This window comes from Melospiza georgiana, chromosome 14 (genome assembly GCF_028018845.1).
Source record: "Melospiza georgiana isolate bMelGeo1 chromosome 14, bMelGeo1.pri, whole genome shotgun sequence".
NCBI classification, from domain to species: Eukaryota; Metazoa; Chordata; class Aves; order Passeriformes; family Passerellidae; genus Melospiza; species Melospiza georgiana.
The window spans coordinates 8,135,829-8,161,865 of NC_080443.1; the positions used below are offsets into that span (position 1 = coordinate 8,135,829).

A 26,037-nucleotide genomic window follows, 5' to 3' on the forward strand; every position below is an offset into this window, starting at 1 on the left:
CATTTTTTCTCTGCTTCTTCCCCGTAATTTGATTTTTTCCTAAGCAAATAGTAAGACACTGCAGCTTTATTCTGTTTATCACCTGTTGTTTATCCAAATTAGTTCAAGAGTAGAGCAATATTAAGGTGGAATTTAATTATGCAGGAAGCATATTAATTTGCTTTTCAATTTCATATAATTAGGTCAGTCATTTGTAATCATGTCTCTAAATTCCTGATGCATGTCCACTTAAAAAGTTCTGAAATAAAGTTTAAAATGATCAGCAATACCTGTGGCATAATTCTAGGTACAAGGTATATATCTTTAGTAGAGAAGTTATGCCATTTTGTTTCATGGTGTTTCAAGAATCATTTTAAACATTTGATGAATAAAATGATCCAAAACCAAGTTGACTCTTTTTTGAGCAGGAGTTTTAGTTAGAAAGAGTTGTCTGATACTGAGCCTGTGTTAACTGGGGGCACAGCACCCTGAGTGTTTCACTGGGACCCAGCTTTCATGGCTTTTGTTTAAGGCTTTCTGCTTTTTCCTTCAGGTGACTTCTGTTAGTTTCAGTTGGCACAGAAGGTGCTGCACAGACAACATACCTGTTCTGGGAAGAAATTCTGAGGAAATGTCTGGTGAAATCCAAAGCAGTTTAACATTGCCCTGGGATTGCTCACTGAGATAACACAAATGACAATCTCTGTTCAAACTGTTACTGGGGTGCAAGATTTCCTGGTCTGGATCCACTTCAGCTTTCTTAGGGCACTGCAGTCGCGTCCTGGCAGTGATGTTTACTCTCTGGCTGTGCTTGCTGTCCCCAGGGTGCCCTGTTGTCCCCAAGTATTACTACGTGCCTGCTGACTTTGTGGAGGCGGAGCAGAGGAGCCCGGGCAGCCAGCGGCGCTTCCCCAGCAACAACGGGCGGGACGGGAAGCTGTTCCTGTGGGGCCAGGCCGTGTACATCATTGCCAAGCTGCTGGGTGAGAGCTGCCTCCTGCCCCTTTGCCCTGCCTTCCTCCTCAATCCAACCTGGCATTGCCTTTATCTGGCACAGATCAAAATTGCTTTGCAGTCTTCTTGGTTTTATGCTGCGTACTATGCAGCTTAGTGGAATATTTCATAGAGTACTGAAAACCTAAACATGATGAGTTTTCTTTTTTTTCTGGCTTTCCCTCCTATTTCCTTTTCTTCATGACAGAGTATATTAATGTGATGCTTTCTGGGTTAAGTGTATCAGCTTCATCACTGTACAGATACACTAAGAATCATCACCCCAACTGCAATACTCCTCCCCTTAACCCTCCTCTCCTCATGCTAACACCTATGAACTAACATTGCATTGTAAATTATTTATAGCATTTAATTCCAATTATTGACTGCTTAAGCAAGGCAAGTTGAAACTTTGAGTCGTTGCAGTCTCAGAGAAAGGCAATGATTCATTCGTCTGTGTTATTTTTACCCTTTTTCAATTGTATGAGCAATTGAATGTGTGTGTCAAAGTTTGACCAGTGAAGGTTGTTTTGGTGATTTTCAGTCACAAACTCTCAGTCTCACTTGGAATGATTTTATAGGCTAATGCAAAAAGAATATTTAATCCAGAAAAATCTTCACAGTTGGGTTTCTCCTTTAGTATTTCTTTCAGGAGAAATATATATTACTTTATTTTAACATGATCAGCAGTTACCTAGTAATCAGTAGATGGGGTTCTGGAAACTATTTTTCTGTTAGCACAGAAGGGAAACAGGTTGTTGGTAATAAAAATGAGAGAAATTTAAGAGGAGTTTAAAAATTCAGCAGTTGGCAAGAAGAGTGGATGTATCTTTAGGTATAGAGGGACAGAGTCTGTCTGGTACTCCACCTGTTTGGTTTTGCTTGCAAAATTCCTCTTTTTGCCAACACTTCAAAGTAAATGCAGGCAATCTCACTAATAATTAAAACAATAATTTATCTTATAAGAGTATTAGCCAAGTAATCCTCCAGTGTGTGTGTAGGTTGCTGTAGTAGTTCAGCTAGTATTGATCTTGTACTGATCTTTGTGTGTTTCTGTACCTGCAGAATGCTGGTTAATAAGTTCTATTTATAGTTTGCTAGCTGTTGTTTGTGTAACATAAACATTCTTGTGTTTCAGTTCTTTGCTGAGCATTCTTACACACTGCTTTTTTATTTTATTTATTTTTTAATTTTTTTTTTCAAAATATGCAAAATTTCATAGCAATTTTTCCCTGCTTCTCTCATAGTGTGTTCATCAGGGGTTGTTATATCAGGGACTCCATTTATTCCTGCTAATTTAGAGTTTGGTGCATTCAATTTTGCTCCTTACTGGTGAAAACCTACTGGAATAACAATCTTGTCCTTGGTGAAAGTGTTTGTGTGTCTTACTTTGCTTGTTGGTGGTTGCTAATTAAGTGGAAGCCTGGCTCCAAATACTTTGATATCTGGGAAGGTATTGGTTTCCCATTTCATTATCCATTCAGAAATCATTGTGTTGCCTCCAGGGTATCAATTAATCTGTGTTTGTTCAGCCTCCTTGCTCGTGCTGTGTAGGCAGCACACAGTACCACCTTTGTAGCCTTTGCTGCTGTCTCTGGGCCTGGGCTCTGCCTCTCGAGGTGCAGATATTTCTGAATGCAGCAACGTGAGCCTGAGTCAATTCTTACCCTCCCACAGAGGGGCAAACAGGAACAGGGAAGTCAAAATCTTGATCCTGCTTACAAATGCTGAGTAACAGAGTGAAAGTGCCTGTGTGTCACTGTTGGAGAGCACATTTCTGCAACTGAAAAAACTGTTTATGAAGGAAAAAAGCATGTGTTTTGCAGGTGGTGATGCTGTTTTCCACAGAATTTCCTTCTTGCTTTGGATGAGGTTTGTAAAACCTTTATGTTAAGGTCCCCATTTTGGAGCAAGGGAAAGGAGTCCCTGGTATTTAGCAACTGAAAATTCACTCAGTCTTTTGGGTAGTAGCTCCTTTTGTTTTGTTTTTCCTTAGACTTCTTATATCTTGTTCTGTGGATTCAGTGCTGCCTAGAACTAAGAATTTTAGAAATATTTTTGTAAACCAAATGGATTAAATGTTGTCAGCTGCTGCTGATGCAGATAGGGAGCTAACAAAAGAACCTGCTTTTGCAGTCCAGCACATTTATACTTGTGCTAATGGTGATGAATATTCACTAGCAGTTAGCTTAAGTTTTATATTAGTCTGTTGATATATTGTGACTTACTCTGTGTTAGAAATTAGATCAAGTTTGGACAGTTTCCTGTCAAAATACAATTTTGGTAGAAGAAAGCTTATTTTAAGGGTATAATAGCTCATACTAGATTATGAACCTGTATTCAAGGAATTTGTTGAAAGTTTTTACTTGTGTATTTTTATTGGAGTGCTTTTTCAGGAGAAGGTTAAAATACTGGGGGTTTAGGTTTAGTGGGGTTTTTCTCCCCCATGTAAAAGAACTCCATGTAGCAACTGCTAGATTTCAAATATTTTTAATTAGTTTTTTTTCACAATTTCTTCCTGAATTAACCTATTGAGAGGCACCTTTGATATCTCTTGTTCTTTCCAGGATTCAAGTCATGTGATTACCTTAAAATAGAGGCTGTTTTTCTGGTTATTGAGTTCATAGTTAACGCTCTAGAATAATTCCATGGTTGTGGATTAAGGGCTTTTTTAGTGACTTATGTTGTGGAGTCTGGTGTCTGCATATCATCTATTAACATATCCCTGTGAGCAAATAAAGGCTTGAGTTTTTATACCACAGTGCTGTAATTAGCTGTGGCAAGAACAAAGCCTGAGTCATCCATTTTAAAATTAATAGAATTCTGAATTTTTCAAAATGTGCTTTTATGAATCATTGATCTAAAACAAAGCAGAACCAACTACAACACAAAAGTTGACATGTCTTCACAAAAGCTGCAGAAAGTACTGAAGTCATTCTGCATTTCTATCCTCATTTCCTTTCAGCTGATAAATTAGTGAGCCCTAAAGATCTGGACCCCATTGGCCGCTACGTGGCTCCCCAGGACCAGCGCAACGTCAGCATGAGGTTCTCCAACCAGGTCAGCATCAGCCTGCTGTTATTATATTTGTACTGAAAAATTGTCATCTAGGTGCTATGCATGCTCCTCTGATATTGCAGCTAAAGTGCAGAGAAAATATTCAGTGTGTGTACATTTTCTGAACTGATGGAGGGTTGCTTTTAGAAGGAAATTATAACATCTTCAGTTTTGAGGAAGTGATGAGCGTTTGCCTTCAAATTAAGTGATGCAGTGAAAATGATAGATAAAATGTAAATATCAATAACTGCTAATAAACAGGTATGTGTCTCGAGTTTTAAGTTGTGTCAGGAAGGCAAGAATGAATCTGCTTTTCTTACTCCTTCAAAGTAATTTCAACTGCAATATATTAATATTTTTTGTATTTGGAGCTCCTAAGAGCTATAAGAATGAGGGTTTTGGGGTTTTTTTGTTGGTTTTGGGTTTTTTGGGTTTTTTTTTCTTTTTGTATGGTTGATACACCATCCCTGAAGATATTTAAAAGATGTGCAGATGTGACATTTAAGGACAGGGTTCAGTGGGTTTAGGGGTGCTGGCTCAATTGTTGGACTCTGACTGTAAAGGCCCTTTAATGATTCTATGATTCCATGTTCTGTATTTGGATTAAATGCACAGCAGGAATGAGTGACCAGGGATGGGGAATGCTTGAAACATGGTAATTCAAATCTGTAGTGAATGAGACAGCAAGATATGTACATGTCTGTGTGTAGGGACCTCCTTGAGTTAAACACGTAAGAACTGTGGAAATGTCTAGCTCAAAGATGTGTTTCAGCCTTTTTTATTTTTGTATGAGGAATGTATATTTGAGAAGTTCCTTGTTCAGCATTGAGAATTTGTTACTGAAGCATAAGAGATGAAGTATTTATCTTAAGATTCACTCCAAGTTCAGACCTGAACAATGTTTTTCTTGTTCTATCCAAATGCTGCTATCCCCTCAGTTTGCTACTATTTCCTGTTTCCAAGGTAATCCATGTGCCTGATGTTGGTTCATTCATAAGGAGACTTTCATTGCTCACAGTGCAGCACTTGCCATGTTCCTGTGACATAATGAAAGCTCAGTGATGTCCTTTGTTGCTGGTTTCTTTGTTTGTTCTTCATCATGGGATTATGAATGTGACAGAACCTGGGGGCTGCTGGCCCTTTTGGGGTGCCCTCAGGAGGGGCCTGTGTTGAGTCAGCCCCTCTGATTCCTCTTGCTTTGATTCTTCAAACCAGTCAGTTTTAATATGCCACAGCTGAGCACTTTGAAGAAGATGAGGCTTTGTTCTGCAGGCACTCTGTGACTCATCAGGAAGTGTCTTAGCAGAAAAGCACTTTTACAACTATTTGGGGTACCCAGTATGTGACAGGCAGTTTGCAGATCTTCAGAGAGAAATAGCCTCTGCTCTGAGAGCTTCCCAAAAGTGATAATAAATAATGCAATGATAATTTGTTTTCTCATGGCTTAGACATTGAGGGCCACTTAGTGAGTCACTAAAGAACTTAGTAAAATGCAGCTACCCAGTAAAACTCAGCAATGCAGTAGGGAGTTTAAAAGTCAGCAGTGTTGAGAATAACAGTTGCATTTTGATATTTTACTTCATCTTCAGACAGTACATGAAGAAGGAAGGAAATTCTGGGCATGCCCAGGTCTGCTTCTAGCTGTGTTCTTCCCAGTGGTGATACTCCTTTGCCAGAGATGACTGTGCATGTGTTTCTTTGAAATGTAAATGCCAGAACTAAAGATATGGTACCCAGTGGGGGTTAGAAGGGAGGGATGCCCTTCTGAATTAGTGGGAAATAGAGACTGTGGCATCAGGCCTTTGGCATGGCAGCCAGGAGGCTGTGGGATTTCTTTGGGATAGTTTGTACTGGAACAGCTGCTGCAGTATTTTGGGTGGTTTTACTGCTGCAGTATCAGAGCAAAATATTCCTTCATGCAGATGTCAAATGGGTCCTTGTTAAGAGAAGGTTAAAGATGCCCTGACATGACTCAGGGGAGCTGTACCAGCAAAGGTCTTCAAGTTCCAGACAAGAATCTTGAGGTTGGCTTTTTTAATCCATGTTTTAGATTTGCTTAACCAGTTTGTCTGAATATTTGATTATGCCATTTTATCTAATTGAGCTAATTTATGCAAAATCAGTATCATATTTGCCTTAAAGTGCAGGGAAAAATGACTAAAAATACCATACAAAATGAGAACACAGCACATCTTAATGATGTCTTTAGAAATCAAAAGTAGTTTCTTCTCTTTAATGATGTCTTCTCTTTTCCATATAGCTAAAGAATTAGTCAGTTAAATTGAACAGAAAACTATTTCCATTTGTATTAAATTTTATTCCTGTAAGCAATAAACAAGGATATGTAAACATTTCAGAAGCCTGTGTCTATAAATTTTGTTGTGATACTGTGTTTTGAAAGGAGATGTACCAAAAAGAAGGCTTTTAAAATTTTTATTTGAAGCTCTGTGCTAAGTAAATATTTCTTCAAGAAATATGTTTTCCATGTAGGCATATTTTTATTTTGTGGTTGCATTAATTATAAACTCTAAACACTTGCCACTGAAAATTTGATTAATTTAATATATTTGTGGCTTTGGTGCCACTACAAAAATATGTCTGATACTCACACAATAGTGTAGATTTAAGCAAGCAATGGAAAGTGTTTCAAATATTCCAACCTTATTTTTACAGCTTAGAAGCATCAATGAAGAATTAGGTAAAGGAAAGTAAGGTAATATAGACCTCCAAAGGTAAAAGTTCTATGAAAGCTGTGTATATATAACTGTGTATAATTACAGTGGGAGTGCATCAGAAAATCAGATCAAGGACAATCTCATTGCTTGTAGAAAACAGGCCTCAAATGAGCAGTACAGTAAAAACATAATGGCTACCAGTACTCATTTGGTGTGTTTATAGTTTGAAGGAAATGTTTTTCACCTAATTCAATGGCAGAACCTGTTATTTCCCACTTTGAGGAGGCTGTGTCCATATGTTGTTTCTTGGGGGAGTGCCAGTGTGGTGCTGGAGCAGGGCTGTGTTTGTGGGCTCAGTCTGTGTTCAGAGCACACTGGGACACTGTGTGTGCTTTGTACTCCTGACAGTCAGCTCAGAGCCCCTCCAGGAGTTCCAGAGAAATGGAACCAGCCATACTCCCTTTACTTTGAAAGGAGATCCTGCAGGGTTCTGCTTCAGGGAGACTCTTCAGAGCTGAATTCCTTCAAGAGCTTCTTTTGTGACTCCTCTTTAGTGCCTCCACATTCAGGAGATTCTGTCTTGGTTGGGGTTGTTGCATCCTCTGTTGGGAGGATGTGGTGTAGGAGAGGGCCTGGATGGTAACAATAACATTTGAGAAGTGAGCTAGGGTGGGGCTTTTCTGGAATTTTGTATTTTACTGGCACATGTGAAAGCTGATTTATTGCTGTCTTGTGTAAATTTCATCTTTAGCAAAAAATCATAATCTGACTAAATTGCCAGAGCAGGATTATTTTATGTTCTGAGTTAAGTTGAAATATGTGTTTAGGGTTACAGTTAAGTAAGTGGATTCTCTGCATGTGATTACTGTATTCTTTTAATGTTTTACTGTGTAGAGTTAATAAGCATTTGTAAGGATTTTATTTCAGGTACTGGGAATTAAGATTAAGGCCTAGTGATGAAGAGAATTGGGAAGAGAATAGTCAAAATAATAAACTGCTTGTTTTGTTTATTTATTCAGGGAAGTAGATAACATGTAAATAAGGAACTAAATTTATTACTTGTAGATAGACTGAGATATTTTAAGATTTTTATGTTTAGGATTAGAGCCTGTCTAATTTGGATGGAGCCATATTGGATGATTTGTTTTGTCATGTTAATTGTAAACATGTCCTTGCTTTATTCCCTTTAATACAATTGCCTACCACAGTTAACACAGTTCTAAACCTGCCAATGCTGGTTTGGAATTTGAGGCACATAAGTATGCTGTGTTTGATTTCAGGGGCTGGTGTGTCTGTGCCAGTGGGCACAGGGTGGTCAGCAGTGCCAGGAGCTCAGTGCCAGTGGGCACAGGGTGGTCAGCAGTGCCAGGAGCTCAGTGCCAGTGGGCACAGGGTGGTCAGCAGTGGTCAGCAGTGCCAGGAGCTCAGTGCCAGTGGGCACGGGGTGGTCAGCAGTGCCAGGAGCTCAGTGCCAGTGGGCACAGGGTGGTCAGCAGTGCCAGGAGCTCAGTGCCAGTGGGCACGGGGTGGTCAGCAGTGGTCAGTGGTGCCTGGCAGCCCTGGGTTAGCTGGGGTGTGGCTCAGGAGCAGCCAGGGGTCATGGGGGGGCAGTGCAGCCTCTCCTGTTGTGAGCTGTTCCCATTTGCCTCTCCTCACTCCGTGTGCTCAGGAATCCCTGTGGGTGCCATTTCCATCAGGCTCTTCAATGCTCTGCCCCCTTTCTGACATGCTCAATGAATGGTTTTTCAGAGTTCTGAGCTTTCCTGGCACTGGAAGCAGAAAGGCACAGTGATAACATCTGTGCAGTGAGAGGCTGATACTGAGCTGCTTTGTCTCCTTGTGCCAGGAATGGAGTCGGGGATTTTTCCCTTTATCCTACCTCCAGCAGTTTATAACCTTGTTAAAAACTGTGAATTTTTTTTTTTTAATCTTTTTTTATTCTCCTTTTTGGAGAGGAAGAACAACTAATCAGTCTTTTATCTTGTTCTTCTGAAGTATATTTATCATCTGCACAGCATGCAGAATCCAGCTGAAACCAGCCCTTCTGCCAAGGATCCAAGGGGCAGCACAAGGCAGGAGGGGGAGCCTGGGCAGGGGGGCTGTCCTGGTGTCTTGGGGAGACAGTGATGGATGTTGTGGGAACAATACCTGAGCTGGCCTTATTAGAAATGAGAAAGCCAAGACATTACAATGGAATTTTTAGCAAGAAGATTTATTTAGTGGAATATTTAGCAGTTTAATGCTTTTCCATATCTCTTTTATTAAAATACACAGTAAATACTATATAGCACAATCACCACTGGAAAAGGTGCCTTCCTTTTTTTGAGTGTTTTATCTATTATTTTGATCTGTGTCTCTCTAGGTCACTACTTGTGATCCTCCAGGCTGTGACATGTCAAATGATAGTAACTTTCTGTTGAATGTTGCAGCAGTCCTGTAGTTGTACTGCAATGATAGTTATATTTTTTCCACAATACTCTGAAAGGTCTAGTAGTTTTTCACACAGATTTTGTGTTGTGCCAGTTGTGCTGTAGCTGCATTTATGTAGTTCTGGCCTGTGTTAGAGCCACCATTGATTGGCTGTAAGTGAATCCTGTCCTTGGCTGTGTGTGAGGCAGAACTCATGGGTTATGTACAATTTACAGGCTGTGCTTACACAGTCCTGCTCAGCTCTTCAGTGAGAGGGGAACTGAGTCTTAGCTCAAAGGCCACTGCCCAGGTTAGATCACAGGCTGTCTGCAAATCATTACTCTTGGAAGGGCTCTCTCATTTTCAGGTTGGGGGGGCTCTGCTTTTTGTTTATACACAATGATTATGGCTGAGTTTTGGCTGAGTTTCCCTATTGTTTGTATAAATACAAGTGATAGCACAATGATCTTATTCTGAGCAGGAAAATCTAATGTTGCTTGAATTTCTGACTGCTTCATCTAGTTTCTGTGCACATACTTTCATCAGAAACATTTCATGTGGCAAAAAGTCCAGAATTTTTAGTGCAAATGTAGTGCTGGCAGACTTCTGGGAAAAAGTTACCAAGAATTTCTCCTGCAAATCCCTAAGATCTTTATTGATATGAAGGCTCACAGCTCACAGCTGCCTGAGCAAGCAAGGTGTTCCCTCTGAACCTCTCCTTCTAAATCAATGTCTATCCCTCTATCATCACAAAAAATGCTGTCTCTTTGTACAATTGATAGAAGATGTGTTTAACTTCTGTCATTCATGTTCTGGTAGTTTCTAGACAAAAGCAGACAAAAGCATTTTAGCAATGAAAATGTGAGCTGCTCTTAGTTGTGTTGATCTACAGTCAGTGAATGCCAGAGGATGAACAAGGACCAGGGGGTGTTCATGGCTCATTCTGCCAGATCAAAACACAGAGAGTCAAGTCAATGATTTCACCCAGCATGTTGAATTCACTCCTATCTGCATGGTTTCCTGATGTAAAATACTGGTATTTATTTCAGACATGAAGTGTCAGTGTAATAAGCAGTGCAAGGAAATGGAGCTGTCTGCAGTAAATGTAATATGTCTTTCATGTCACTAAAGAGCAGCTGTGTGATGACAATTTTTCACAGTAAAGGTTTGAAATCATAGGTCATTATTTCTAAGGGAATTTTATTGTTTACCCAAAAAGCTGAATAATTTTGCTCATTACAAAAATATTTATCAAAACATTAGGTCATATCAGGCATATAGGAGATATACTGATTGGATAAATTCCAATTTTTTGTATGAAATAAAATGTTTTCCCTACGTAGTTCTTCTTAATTAAAGAAACCCCCAAACTAATCCAAGCAGTGTAATGATTACAGAAATCTGTTTATTACTAATTCTCCAAAATTTGTTTTGCAGAATTATTATTGGTAGGACAGGCTTCCTGTACTCTTAAGATTTATAAATCTTTCAATTTGCTCACACCTTTGCTCACAAGAAAAAGCAATGCAGGCAGTGCTGTCTGTCATAGTTGTGGATTGTTTGACCTTGGTCATGCTATATTGAATAAAATCTTTAGTTAGCAATGCCAGTAATGATTTTGTCATTATTTTGCAGGGTCCCTTAGAAAATGATTTGGTGGTCCATGTGGCCCTGATAGCAGAAAGCCAGCGGTATGTATTTGCTTTTGTTGAGTACCTGTGTATTAAGGAAGGGTTAAACAATACATCTGAAATGGTGTAGAATAAAATGCTGCTACTTGTATACATCTGCTGCCAAGAGAATTATTGAAACTATTCTGTGATTTGTCATTAAATCTATCTGTATTTGATTTGTAGCCTGCAAGTATTTCTGAACACATATGGAATCCAAACTCAGACCCCCCAGCAGGTGGAACCAATTCAGATATGGGCTCAGAAAGAACTTGTCAAAGTAAGGAATTCTGCATTTAAAATTATTTCTCCATCTCTGTATTTCTTTTGTAAAAACAAAGATTTATATCAAGCTATTGGCCTTGTATCTCCCTAAGCTGTTGTCTACATATTTCTGTCCTCCTAAAGCAGTTGCAAGGTGTGCTGGCACTGGAAGTTACAGATTCCTGCAGCTTTCAGGGAAATGTAGGAGCCCACATGTTCTGTATTATCTGATTAGGCTTATTGCCTGAGCCACTTTCAAAGTATAATGAATGAATAATAAAATGTTAATAACATTAGTAGCTTGGTAAACTGAATGAATCTTGATGGAGAAACAAGCAAATAAGCAATAGTCAAAGAAATAGATTAAGGCAGTAGGCATAAACCATCATAGGATTTCATAGTGCAGCCCCTGGAACAGGCAATATCCACAGCTCTGTCACTGGTTTCCTTGGATTGACTATATCCAGGAAGTTTTGGGTTTGAAATCCTTCTTGGTCTACCCCTTTAGCTGAGCACATTTAACATAGCTCAGTTAGAAATGACTGGGATGAAGGATCATCTTCAGCATCCCCTTCATCCTCCCTGAAGAATCTGTTTTCTGTTGGGGCAAGGAGTCTCCTTAGGGTCAATCACATCCTTCCAGGCCTGGGCTGGCCCTGCTGGTCCTGGCTATAGGTCAGACACAAAGCTCCTGCTGGCCCTGTGTTGTGCAAATGGTGTCACACATGAGAGTGATGAATGTCTGGGGCAGTGCAGTGACAAATCCTGTTTGTCAGCCCCATTGTAGAACAGATCTCTGTGTAGGGCTCTCCCTCAGAAATCAGGTCACATGGCCAGTGCCATGATGTATCAGGATCTGTAGGACACAAGAAAAAAATCAACCCAAAAATAGAGAATATAGCAGCATATTTCAGGTTTCTTAAGTTTGTGAGGATGAAGGATGTGCTAAACCTGGCTGTGGCTTATTCAGAAAAATGCTTACCCCAAATAATGGCTGCCACTAACACCTGAGAAGGACTAAAACAGGGGGAAGAGAAAAATCCATGTTTCCATTCATCCTTGTTCATTTCTGAACCCATTTTTACTCAGTAGCTTTCATGATAATATATTCCAAAATATGTTCTCTCTGTCTGTATCTGTCCTGAAATTCTGTACTGAAACTTTGGTTTAACAAATGAATACTCCATAACTTTACTGTAAAGGTATACATTGTCTCTCTGTCATCCATCACTTTTTTGGTTTCCCTGCCAGAAAGATGAGACCTTCATTAAGTTTTATTATTATCACTTAAATTCCTATCTATGGAAAAGTCTGTGTTAGGATTTATTTTTCTAAAGCTGTTGAGATATCTGGCAATTCTGACACTTCCTTTATCCTCGTGATGGGTAGGTACAGCTGCCTCATCAAAACTTTCTATGTGAAGGAGTGCCATGAAAATATTAATTCACCTGGTACAAAACCTCTTCTTAATGGGCTTCTAATAAAGGCTCTGCCAGAGCTGTGAAGTAAAGAGAGTGTTTGGGATGTTATGAGAACTGGGGTTTGATCTTGGGGCTTATGCCAATAACCAAAATGAACCAAAAAGCAAACAAACAAAAGCTCCTGGCAGTATTTGTCATCCTTTGAGGGGAAAGGAAGCCAACAGTGGAACAGTCAATGTATTTTGGGGAATAGAAGGTTGATCTGTGGAAAATATGGATCTCAATATTCCCTACTCTGATGCTGTCATTTCTAAGGAGAATTTAATTTAATCAGAAATCTTTGAACTGCTCTAGTAGCACATGGTAACAGTTTAAATCTCTAGACTTATTAACAAGCATGTGTCCAAAAAAGTACTGTAAAACAAATGGATGGGGACTGAAAGTAGAACTTGAAGCCATGTAAAGATATCCACAAAGAGAGGGCAGTGGGGAAAAGAGAACAAAGTGATAAACAATAAAATGGGACAAGATACATGTAATACACAGGAAAAAAGCACATGTGGAGTGGAATTACAGCACAGGAGAGGAGCAGAACCCCTGGGCACAGACTGAGAGGAGGAGAGGGAGCACAGAAGCAGATGGTGTGCAAGACAGCTGCATTTTGGGTCATGCTCATAAATCAACCCCACAGCCCAGTCTGCTTTCACAGCCATTTCTTGCTATTAGCAGCTTAATAATCCAGAATTGAAGGGCTTTTTAATAAAAAAAACCCAAAGGTGCTTGAAGCAGCTGGACTTGAATGAATTGTGCCTGGTGCTGCATCTGAGCTTTGATTGTAACAGATCAGGCTGGAGAACTCTCACTAGAGGAGGAAAGTGCTGCAGCAGCCTGTGTGCCAACAGGGGCCTCAAGCTAAACAGACAATACTGCAATCATGTCCTGCATTCCAGTAGAATGAAGGTCCTTGTAGCATGAACTGGCCCTGACTGCTGCCATTCTTCCAGTCTCCCTTATTTACCCCAGCAGAGGGTCAGCATTGTTTGTTATGTACAGGTGGGTTATTAAAGGCTATCAGTGTTCTGATGTCTCCATCCTGCCCCACTTGAATCCAGTTCCTTACTCTGGATGAACAGGTCTTGTAGGTAATTTTGTTTATTTTCTTTTTTAGATAGCTCTTGGTATTAGTGCAGAAGCATGGGCAGGATCAGGAAGACCCCAAGCTGACAGCAATAGAAAGCTATTGAGTGTAATGTTTGTTCAAGTGTTTGCTTTCACTTGCTTCTGAATTATCTTCCTATAACACAAAGAAAGATTGAACTTTGGAAAATGTTCAGAATTCTGAATATTCTGCAGAAATGGTGTGTTCCTTACCCAAAACAGGCCAAGTAAGGACAAATTACATCTTTCAGTCAGGTTTAACTGATGCATTTATACTGTAATGCTCACAGATTAGTTGTTTCCTTATGGTTATGTACTGATACAGTGTAATAAGGGAAGATTATTTTTGCAAAATTGCATCAGTTGAATGACAGGCACAAATAACTAATAAGAATCAAGCTGTGAATAATGAGATAATTCCCTCTTGCTTGTGTTGCTGATGCATTAATTTTACAAATTTGTACAAAGATATTTAAAGGGTTCCTATATTACTCTTTTACTTTTGTATCCACTCTGGAAAAGCATTACAGAAGGCAAATTTGGCTAGCCAATAAATGCAAATGATCCTTTAAAATTATTTCAATAAGCAATTTGAAAAATCAATAAATATTTTACTTACAGAGAATAGAAAAGTAATCAGAGGAAGAAGTTAAAAAGAAGACCTACTATAGGAAACAACAAGTGTTTTTTAGAAAACACAGCCCTGAACAGCAATAGCAGCCACATTTTCTAAATCATTTTCTAATCAAAGCAGACTGCACACAGCTTTCTTTGTGAGATGTGGCAGGAAAAAGGCTGGGATCTAGGTTTTTATCAGTTTTCATGACTCTTTTTCACAGGCTTACTTCCATTTGGGAGTCAATGAGAAATTGGGATTATCAGGAAGACCAGACAGACCCATAGGATGCCTTGGAACATCAAAGGTTGTTACAAGAAAAGTTTATATTCTTATTATTGATAAATATTTCAGATAAACATTTAGTCTGTAATTTTAACTAGAATTGAAATCTAATGTTATTTTATACATATTTTATGATGTTCAAGTCCTGGTATTTGGCTCTGATGGATGTTTTAAGGACAAGATTAATGGAAGTTTTCTTTCTCAACAGATTTATCGAATCCTGGGCAAGACTGTAGTTTGCTACTCGATCATTTTTGATCTCAGTGATTTCTACATGTCTCAGGATGTTATGATGTTGATTGATGACATTAAGGTATTTGTAACTTTTCATTTGAGTGACTGACAAAAATAGTCTGCAGAAGAATTAACTGTGCAGTCTGATGAAACAGGAGACTGAAAGGGGAACACAGTACAGTGTGTATTATTATAATAAAAAAATAAACCTGCAGCTAGAAATTGTATTGAGACAAATATCCTGTCAGCCCAGTATGAGTTCTAGTGAGTATCTCTCTGTGACAAAAAATCCTGCCCCCCAAGTGACTGGGAATGCTGTAGGGCAGCAAGCAAATTATCATTAGTTTCTTTGGGAGAACAAATGTTCTTGCCTGAAAAAAGGAACAAGATTGGTGTTTACAGGAGATATGAAAGCCTTACATGGAGGAAACACTACTTGATTTTGCACAAATATTCAAACCTGCTCTAAGGTTGACAGCAGCTCAGAGCTCACTCCCCACACGCACAGAAGATGGCCCTGGTGCTTCCATCCCAGTGGCTGGGATTTAAGCCCTGGGTCCCCACACACTTTTTCTAGGTTGCTGCCTGTAGTTCAGAGTACTGCCCTGTCTCATGCTTTGCTCCATGATCCATGCATTTTCTTAGGAGTATTTTCAGAACACTTAGGGAATAGCAGGGCTTGACAGCAGCTTTCTGTTGCAGAAATCTGTTGGTGCTGTAGTAGCTGAGGAGTTTTTAGGCTGCTGGGTTCTCAGGGCTGTAGGTGCTGTGCTGTCTTGCACTGTGTGCTGTGCTGGCTGTGTTCTTTGGGGTGTGTTGTGACTGAGGCTCCTCCTTGCCCAGAATGCCCTGCAGTTCATTAAGCAGTACTGGAAAATGCACGGCCGGCCGCTGTTCGTGGTGCTCATCCGGGAGGACAACATCAGGTAGGGAGGGAGGAAAGCAGCATTTGCAGTGTGGGGCTCACCTGAGGGCAAGATTCATGGAGTTCTGTTTCACATGGCAGAGGGAGCAGATTCAATCCCATACTGGATATGCTGGCAGCCTTTAGAAAGGGACTCGTTGGAGGAGTGAAGGTTCACGTTGACAGAGTACAGGTAAGGTGTCTCTTCTGACTCCTCTGTTCTTCCCTCCTGGTACTGCTACATGTATTCTTACCACTTGGGGCTTTATGTGACTTCTGATTTTATTTAGTTTCATACAAATAAGGAGTCAAGACATTTAGTACTGTTTGTTTTGTCTCAACAGAAACATGGGTTTATTTTCATTCCTTTTGATGTGTCTTTTGAAAGTCATAATCTTCACAGAGGATTTTCAGAAGGGAAAGGGGTGTTTTTTGTTAGGCAATCTTGTGAAATTACTACCAAAGCATAAAGCCACGGTGTCAAGCACTGAGGGATTTCTTTTGATTAGGTAATCACAGAGGGGGAAAAAAGGTGCTTCACATATATTAAAATTCTTACAAGAACTAAAGTCTAGTTTTAACATCTTTACTGTTTGAGTGAATCTTAAAGCAGGAACATTCCTTCATTAAAATGTGAAAATTACCAAGACAGGTGCTGATTTTACATACTCCTGTGTGGTAGTTAATCTGAGTTTACACCTGTTGAACTATACTTTTTATGTAAGAGAGAAGACTAAGGACAGAGTAATGCCTTCTTGTTTCCTACAAGATTATTAATTTGTAGAAGAGCTTGGAAAAGGGAATGCTTCTAGCTGGGATGGTTTAAGATATCCTTGCAATCTTTAAGTATTTATGTATTTCTAGGGCTCACATGCAGGTCATGGAGTCTCTCCTGGTACCACTGACTGTTCCTATAGCAGATGCCATCACTGCCCATGGCAAACCTTTCATTTGGCTACAGGGCTGTTGTTGTTGTGATTTGGTTTGGTTATTGTTTTTTGAATTCAACTGCAATGACTTTCTTGCCTTGCAAGAAAGATTTATCAGACAAGAAATTTCTCCATCCACCTGTGTCCTTATTCTAAGCACTACACTGGACAGCCTTTGGGGAGTAAACTTTGCCTTCATACTCCCTGTCCTTCTGGAAAGATCTTTTTCCAATATAAACAGTAAGGAGTTGTTTTAAAGGGTTTAAGATGGTGACAGTCACTGGTCTTTGCTTTATTTGTTAGCCATTAAACAGAGCACATGGGAAGATACAAACAAATGTTTGTCTGACTTGAAGGCCAGTGAGAAGGTGGTGGGTGCCTTTCCTGCTGGGCACCCTGTGCCTCTGCAGCAGCTGAGCTGCAATCTCTGTCTTACTGCACAGCTGGCATTTCATTAACAGTCTTGTTTCATTATAGGGGAGGATTTGGGAAAAGAACAAGGGACATGTCTAATTCCTGGTGTTTTCTTGAATAATTCATTTATTCCAACAAAATATATATTGATCTTTGTCAGTTGCATTCAGCTGCTTCATTTAGGTGCACATGTTAAAGATGCCTGAGAGAGAATGTGTATCTCTAATTGGGTGAATGCTCTTTTTCTCCTATAAAGTATATCAAATCTGATTTAAAAATTTGTATGCTCAGAAGTTTTGTAGCTCTTTTCTGATTTTTACCTTCATTGTCATCATGTGTTCAAGCAGATGTGCAAGGCAAAGAATGAATGGCACCAGTAATAAAAGCAAAGCAGGGTTTTTATATTCTGTCATCTCACAGTGTAACAGATCAATGTTTTACTGCAACTCATGTGCAATGAAAATGGAATATAAAAGTTCACAAAACACACTCAGTTTTATTTAGCTAATGAGAACAATCAAAAGCAGTCCTAAAAATGCTGTATTACAGTACATTTCCTCTGGCAGTAGATAAATGGGGAATTCCTATAGATTCAGAGTGAATGAATTGTAATGACATCAGATAAATGCAGCACTGAGTTTCAGCTCTGTAATCTTTTGAGATGTATTTGTAAACTGCATTTGATGTGCAGACTTAGGCCAGGCATGCTTGGATTAGGGAATGAGCAGAGAGTGGGAATGCTCTTTGTAGTTTTTGCCTGAAACATCAGTGAGGCTGACAGGAAAACTTCCTGGCCTTCAGCCATGCCTGGAGGAATGAGCTTTGGGCTCCAGAACGTGGGGACTGTGCAGGACTCTGAGGAAGGCAAATCCTCAGTCTCAGTGTTTCCATTTTGGGGTGGGCAGTGCTGGATGGGGCTGGACAGGACAAAAGAACAATGGAACACAAGGAAAAAGGAGACAGCAGCCCCAGGAGACTTCTGCTGCCTTAAGCTTTTTTTCCTCATGAAAGAGCAAAAATACTCTGAAAGCATAAAATATTTGGAACTTTAGTTAAAAAAACTACTTTCTCAATGGAAACCAGCAGCAACATACTGAGATTAGAAGACAGCTATATAGTTCTGTATATATTTTAAAATTTGTTTTCAATTTTTCATTGCAGACATTAATATCTGGAGCAGTTGTTGAACAACTTGACTTCCTAAGCATCACTGAAACAGAAGAGTAAGGCTATGTGTAAACAGTAGTGATGATTTATGTGATTATTAAAATACTTTCTGAACCATGAAGAAATTAAATACTTATTTTTCAGGGCCCCTGTATTTAAGAGTTTGGAGGAGCTGGATCTTCCAAAACATTCAAAAGTCAAGAGACAATCTAGTACTCCCAATGCTTCTGAACTTGAGCAGCAACCAGATGTAAATATTAATGACTGGATAAACAAGTCAACATATGAGATCCTGCAGAAACTTCATGTAAGAAAACTTGCTAAAAGTACAGTGTAACTTCTTTCTTGTGGAATAAGAAATTCTGTGCTGATACTCTTTTTACCAGCAGCCTTAGATCAGCATGATCAGTGTTGGGGTACAGCTAGTAACATGAAATATCTGATATTCCTGTCCATACTCAGGGAATCCTCTTCTTTATCTCATCACAGGGCTCCTTGGCCCTTCATGTAACTGTTGGCTCTCAGTTCTCCCAGGTGCCCCAATCATCCCTGGTGCCAGGTGACCCTCTGGATCCATTTGCATGTGTCCTAAGAACAGATATTTTATTGATAAACTGCTAATCAAAAGAGACTTGAGCAATGGGTATTTACTAGGATGGACTGGGAACTTCTTAATAGCCTCAAGGGACAGTTCCAATCTGCCACTTGTTTCCTGTACCTAGAGGAAAACCACCAGTGACTGTTCTAGGTCTGGTGTTGATACAAACACACCAAGTGTTCTGCTTGGTTCCCTATTTCATTACAAGCATTTTTGCTGTAAATTAAAGGACTTGAGAATGAAAAATCAGGAAACTTTTCCAAGGTCAAATTATTACAGCTTAATATGATCCACAGAGAAGGCTCTTCAAGCAGCAGTGACAAGGATACAGCACACACAGGGTATGGGATAATTGGAAAACCCTTGAAAATAAAATAATTATACTTTTCCTTAAATTGAAAAGAAGAAAAGGCCCTTTGGTTTCACCTGAAATTTTTAATAGCTCTTCTGGCTTTGCTTCAGTGACAATCTGAAGGCAGTTTATGGTTCTGCTGTTGCTGTTTTTTATTTAAGGACTGCAGTTGCCTGGCAAGCCAAGTGTTACTCTCCAGTATATTGCTCAAAAGGGAAGGGCCGAATTTCATCACCAAGGAAGGTAAGAGCTCCTGCCATGGCACTGTCCTGAGGAAGCAGCTCTGTGCTCAGTTGCAATGAACAGGAATAACAGCTGTGCTTGCCAGCAGTTGTGGAGCTCTTTTCTCTGCCATTTAGAGCAATTTCTGCATTAAATAGGAGATGCTGATTGATGGTGTGGTGGGGAATGAGCTGCTGGATATATGAATGCTTTTAGACTGTTTGTAGGCCAGTGCTGTATCTGGTTGTAATTCTGAATGCATAGATTAGAAAAAAAATACAGGATTTGCCTTTACGAAGAAAACAAACAAAAGACAAGTCTAAATGTCTGTAACAGTCTGTACTATATGAGGCTTTATACTGAATTTTTATTCTGCTTTGATGTAATCTCACTTGAGTTCAATGTTTCGGTGAAGTTCTGGTTTTGTGTTATGGCTTTGTTTTAGAGCAGAGGGTCTAAATTTCTGTAATGTAATTCTGAGAAGGCCACTGAGGCTTTGGGGTTTTGTGCTGCAAAGTTTGCTGTTTTGTCTTTTTTCCCAAAGATTGCTTTCTAGTTGCCTTTTTATATATGATTACTGAGAAAAAGAGGGCTGTTCAAATCAAATAATATACTCTTAGTTATTCATCAAGCAGTGGGACTTCCCACCTCATGTTACAGAGTCCTGCTTCTTAATTTTGGTAGGAGATGGCTGCTTCATGTGGAGAAGAGCTGTCATATTGACATAAACATACATTATATCTGCATTGCTGTGTTAAAAAGATCATAGAATCTATAGGATATTCTGAGTTGGAAGGGACCCCCAAGGATCATCATCCTTCACAGCACACCCCAGCCATCCCCCCATGTGCCTGAGAGCTTCCTGAGCTCTGCCAGACTGGTGCTGTGCCCTGGGGAGCCTGGTCAGTGCCCAGCCACCCTCTGGTGGGGAACCTTTTCCTGATCTCCAGCCTAAACCTCCCCTGCCTCAACTCCACCCATCTCCTTGAGTCCTGTTATTGGTCACAGAGTGAGGAGATCTGCTCCTGCCCCTCTGCTGCCCTGATGAGGATCCTGCAGACCCAGTGAGGTCCCTCCTCAGTCCCCTCTGCTCTGGGCTCCACAAGCCAAGTCACCTCAGCCTCTCCTCACATGGTTTCCTGCTAAATCCTTCACCATCTTCCCGTGCCTCCTTTGGATACTTTCTAATATCTTTTTATCTTTCCTCTGCTGTGGTGCCCAAAATTGCCCACAGGACTGGAAAGCCACCTCTAGGGAATAAAGCCCCTTGGCTGGAAACCCAGTGCATTGCTGCAAGTCCTGGCTGCAATCTGCACATTAGGCCATGTGGGCTCTGCAGGGGCCTTTTCCAGCAGTCACCTGGAGTGTTGGGAGGCTTTGGGAGCTCAGGAGCTTCCTTTAGTCCTTTGCAGGTTGTGTTCTTTGCTCTAGAAACAGCTCAGGGCAGATTCCCTAACCCCTGTGAGCAAGCAGTGTTACCACTACAACCACTGGGTCGTGATGATGAACTTAAAAACGCTGTTGAAATCAATTCAATCCAAAAATGTGCAGTTGTGCCTCTGGGTGCTCAGAGCTAACCTGTGCAGACCTCTCAGTGCCATCCCATGTGGAATGGTGCTGCTGATCACCTTTTAACATGCACCTTGGATTGGATGGGCTGAGTCACTGACTGAGTTCTGTGCATGGACACTGCTGAGACTGACATCAGTAATCACCCAATCAATAAAACACAAATCTGAACACAGAGGCTGAAGAACTTCAGGTTCTGCAGTATGAGGATGTACTTTGTGATGGGGTGTACCATTACAGGCCAAATCTATATGTAGATTAATTTTCCCCAGTGTATTGCAAGAGCAGGTGATATTATAGGTGTCTCTGCAGCAGGCACAGCAAATTCAGCTGAAATCTGGTTTGGCTTTTTCATAAGAACATAAACTAGGAGATGGGACTTGATTGCATCTGAATTTTAGATGTACAGCATAATAGATAAGTGCTTTATAAAGCAGCTTCAGAATTAACTGGTCTCATCATACTTGCCTTATTACTATTAAGTGAAAGCCTGTGCATCTTTTTTTGCTTGTGTTTTGTTTTCTTTTCTTTGTTCATTCCCTTTAGGTACTGTTGCTGAGCACATTGAAAGAATCTACAGACGAGCTGGCAGCAGAAAGCTCTGGTTTGTATACAAATATCATGTTCCTTCTGGCTTACACCAGTTTTGTTTTCCTAATGTTTATATAGAAAGTAAGGCTGGATTCTCACACACTTAAAGGAGGAAAATGGCAGCTTTCCTGACAGTTGTATTGGTGCATGGCAGCCGAAGGTCTGGTTTAAAAAATGAAGAAGCAGTTTCTTACTGTTGTCTTTTGAAATACAAAACCAATAGGCTGGTTTTGCACTGAGTGCTATTGCCAATACACAGGCCCCATTACATTGAAATAATGTGAGAAGAATGTTAATATTCTTATTTCTTACAGGGCATGAAAAAATATTGTCAATAGCTCCATGTAGGAAGGCTGGTGATAAGATATAAATCATTTAAGCTGATGCACTAACTCAGATTTATTGCCCTGAAGTCATTTGCTTTGAGCCTGACTTTGACACTTTAAATAACTTTAAAAGGTTTCAGCAAGTAGGTTGATATTTACATGTTGTTTATTAATTTCTTTGCCCTGAAGCTCAGTAGAAGTTTAATTTCTTTTTATCAAAGTCAAGCCTGTCCTGAACTCTGTTCTCTCAGTCTGTAACTATTCCTAACAGGTCAGTAAATATAAATTTGGTTTTTGTTTTTGTCTCTACGTATGGTTAAATGGGCCTTTGCCAATAATGAGGTAGACCCAAAATACCTTGATGGTATTTTTTGTAATTAATAAAAATCAGAAGTATTTTTAGGAACAAAATATGTAAACTGTTTTCATTTCTCTTCCCTGATTGCCATGTGACACACATATAGGTTGGTGTTGCGCTACAGTGCTGCATTTGCACAGAAATTTTCTTCTTCTATAACCCCACATATTACTACTTTACTGGTACATGGGAAACAGGTAAAGTGCCCAGAAATCTGAAGTGCAGCTCTGTGAGATTTTTTTATTTTGCTTATTTGCATTTTGATAGTATCAGCTAATGCATTTTTGAAATGCTTTGCTCTTGATCTTAAGGAGTGTGTAGCACTTTTCACAGGAATCAACATCAACTGTTTGAGTTTTTTACTAACACCTTAGAATATTACAGCTTATTCCTCATCTCTGTGAATAAATGATTCTTAGTAGCCTCAAAACCTATGCTAGAAAAGCTCAATTACAGTTCTGTTAGGTTTGTATTTTGTCAGAAAATTGCTATTAAATGTGTTCATATCTTTAACCACCTACTGCATACCTAGAAAAATGTGGTTCTTAGAAGTTACAGCTTGTTTTAACCTGGCAGGTGACACAAGCCTCTTCTTTTCATGCTGCACATGCAAAATATTACCTCAGCATGGAACACACAGCAAGGCTTTGGTGTTATGTGTTATACTTTCTCTTGCAAAATCTTTCTGACTCTTTTAAATAGATTTTAAAATTACCAAAGTTATTTTGCAAAATGATGAACATGTCATAAAAGAGGAGCTGGCATTTCTTACCTGCCTTTGGTTAAGATGGTGTTGAGAAGAGAACAAGAAGCTTTTTATGGAACTGGTAGTTTAATGAGTTCTAACTAAATATACTTCTGATCCATTAACCTATATCTGAACTAAAAAATGAGAACCTACAGAAGATTGCATAAAATCTGATCCAAATTCCACTTTGTACATACTGTATGTATTCACTGAGTTAATTTTGAGATTCTGCTGTGGCAGACTGCAGCTTTCTATCTGAATTCATTAAACTAGCATGTGATATGTAGTGGGATTGCTCTGTTTTCTGCCCTCAGGTCTGTTGTGCGCTTCGCAGCAAGTCTTTTAGGTAAACTAGTGGACAGCCTTGCACCATCTATTACTAATGTTTTAGTTCAGGGCAAGCAGGTAAGTCTTTGCTCCTCAGAACTGCATTAAGGAATGATAACAGAAACTAAACAAATGGCTTGTTCATTTTCAAGGCCTCTGATGCTTCTTTTAAAAGTATGCAATGGCTTAAAAAAAAACCTTACCAAAGAAGAGAAATCCAGAGAAAATAAATATGTGTTTAATAATTGTATTTGGAATTGAATAATAATTTTAATTAATGAAAGAATAAGACTGAAAAGACTGTTCAGCATTTATGGAAGACAGGAAGGGGCATGATTTCTGAAACTCCTTGGGTTTAAGGTCTCTGGGGAGACCTTGGAAACCCTTCCAGTGCCTAAAGGGGCTCATAGAGCTGGAGAGGGACTTTTGACAAGGACATGTAGAGACAGGACAAGAGGGAATTGCTTTAAAATGAAATAGGGCAGGTTCAGATTAGATCTTAGGAAGAAACTCTTCCCTGTGGGAGTGAGGAGGGCCTGGCACAGGCTTCCTGGAGAAGCTGTGGCTGCCCCATCCCTGGGATGTTCAGGTTGGATGGGGTTTGGAGCAGGAATGTTGCAACATGATGATCTTTAAGGTCCCTTCCCACCCAAACCTTTGTGTGATTGCATCTATATGCCCTCTTACTTGACAAAAGTAGATGAAGTATAAAGGCATCTCTTGAGAGACTTCTTTAATGAAAATGTAATCATTTTCTGTGTGATTGAGCATAACACAACACGTGGGTGGCAGCTGAGCAAAAGGTCTGTCAGGGTTTTCTGTTTCAAAGAAAGTTTGTGTTTTTTCCTTTCCTAGGAGAACATTGTTTTTCTTCCCTAGCATAGTAATTTTAATTAAATTCATGAACAGTTGCTTCTAAATAATACAAATTGAATATTTCTGTATTTTTGTGTTAAATATGTGTATGTGTATACCTGCTTCCATGCAATGTTGTTGTCTTACTCCAGACTGAGGTCTGGGTTTGTGCTTCTGCTGTAGAGGAGGTCACACCTGCATGCAGCAGAATTTGAGGCTATTGGCAACTTTTTAACCTAACATCCCTTCCTTGGTCTTTATTACAGCAGAAAAACTAGTGTTGCTGTCTTAATGACAGTAGATTAAAAACAAAACAGAATTCTAATAAAATTCCTTTTTTGTGGTTAAACAATCTGGTACCAGCAATATATTTTCTTAAAATTAAGGCTGTAACTTTTAGCATGCTAGTAGAAATAAGAAAACAAAACTATAAATTTAATTCTGAATTTTAATTGAGTTCTACAGCTGAAATGTATGAAATTATATAACTGTCTAAACCTAATGTACAGTCCTGATTATAAAGCAGTGGTCTTGTATTTTTATTTTAATTTGGAAAAATAGATTCCATATTCACTGTGGTTGTTATTGAAGTTTATTACTTCAATAGCATCTAATTAACAGTATTAACAAGCATCAGCCATTGACATAAAATCACCCTTGTATTGTGAAACTTTTAACAAACAAAGGAAAGTTGGTGCAGTTTAGTTTCTGAATTGCTTTGCTGTTCTTGCTGCCCCAGCCTCTGAACTGTTTTCCCTGTGCCACAGGTGACGCTGGGAGCGTTTGGCCAGGAGGAAGCTGTTATCTCTAACCCCTTATCACCCGCAGTGATTAAGGACATGATCTATGATAAACGCCGGCTGCAGGATGAAAGAGAGGCTGTGCTGCAGCAGGAGCTGGTCATCCACATTGGCTGGATCATCTCCAACTCCCCAGAACTCTTCAGTGGAATGCTGAAGATACGGATTGGGTCAGTAAAGCAGGGGAATGGAGACTTCAGAGAGCCACAAACCTGAATCAAGGTTCAAACATCATCTGCCTCCCACCTGTTCTCTTTGTTCTTTGACAAGGTGACCTACAAACAGGCTGTGCTGGAGTGCTGTCACATTCCATGGTATCTGCACTTACTTTGCTACCCACAGAAGTTAATTATTTTTTTCACATTTAGGAAGAGACATGCATTTGAATAAGCACTCCTTTGAAGAGGCCAGGTGCTACTGACTGAGATTTACTGAATCACTGAGCATGCTTTAGAATCAGAACTTAAGTGTTTCATTTTCCATATTTTTTTCCATAGAGAAAAATACAGCATTTCAGCACTGAAGGTAGATACCAGCAGCCTTTTTTCTAGCATACAAGATTCGTATTTCTTCTTTAGCAGTACATTCCAGTCATCATAAAACAAAAAATTGCCTGTATTACATTTAACTGGAAGTATCCTTTTGCACTTAAATGCTCTTCTGTCCCCTCCACAGATCCATGTTACTCCTCTTTCCTCCTCTTCCTTATTCTCTATAGCTAATCCTTTTTGCAATTTTTTTTTCTTTCTCCCAAGGTTAATGCTAGAGATTCAATTTCCTTTATTTCAGTGTTATCACCCACTCCAGTGAGCAAAATTAACCTTCTCACAGAAATGCCGTTCCAGTTTGATAATGATTTGATTTAGTGTCTTGTTATTGATTTGTTTTCAGGGTTTCATGTTGAAATAGATCAAGTTTCTGACAGCCCTATTACTGTAAAAACTCCCAGCCAAGTGACTTGAATTCACCTCTTATCAGTGAAGAGCTCAGCAGAAGCTCCACCCTTGACTTTGGTGTGGCTTGCAGGCCACTGCAAAGGGAAAATACCAGTGAGGGACTCACACAGACACAGCTGAGGCATGAGGGGGAAAGAACTCCTCAGCCAGCTGTGTTGTT

At 39.6% G+C, this 26,037-nt stretch overlaps 1 protein-coding gene across 5 annotated transcripts in view; it reads left to right on the forward strand.

The window, feature by feature from the left end:
- The window catches only part of PHKB (phosphorylase kinase regulatory subunit beta), a 67,023-nt gene that overhangs the window by 31,161 nt on the left and 9,825 nt on the right, over positions 1-26,037 (forward strand). For all 5 annotated transcript variants that reach the window (XM_058034363.1, XM_058034366.1, XM_058034364.1 and 2 more), the window contains 14 exons: positions 804-962; positions 3,938-4,032; positions 10,749-10,804; positions 10,970-11,063; positions 14,466-14,549; positions 14,736-14,840; positions 15,605-15,687; positions 15,768-15,858; positions 18,170-18,231; positions 18,320-18,482; positions 19,287-19,368; positions 21,463-21,520; positions 23,254-23,344; positions 24,889-25,091. In XM_058034363.1, the coding sequence (XP_057890346.1) occupies positions 804-962; positions 3,938-4,032; positions 10,749-10,804; positions 10,970-11,063; positions 14,466-14,549; positions 14,736-14,840; positions 15,605-15,687; positions 15,768-15,858; positions 18,170-18,231; positions 18,320-18,482; positions 19,287-19,368; positions 21,463-21,520; positions 23,254-23,344; positions 24,889-25,091 (1,426 nt within the window). The remainder of the gene's footprint in view (positions 1-803; positions 963-3,937; positions 4,033-10,748; positions 10,805-10,969; positions 11,064-14,465; positions 14,550-14,735; positions 14,841-15,604; positions 15,688-15,767; positions 15,859-18,169; positions 18,232-18,319; positions 18,483-19,286; positions 19,369-21,462; positions 21,521-23,253; positions 23,345-24,888; positions 25,092-26,037) is intronic.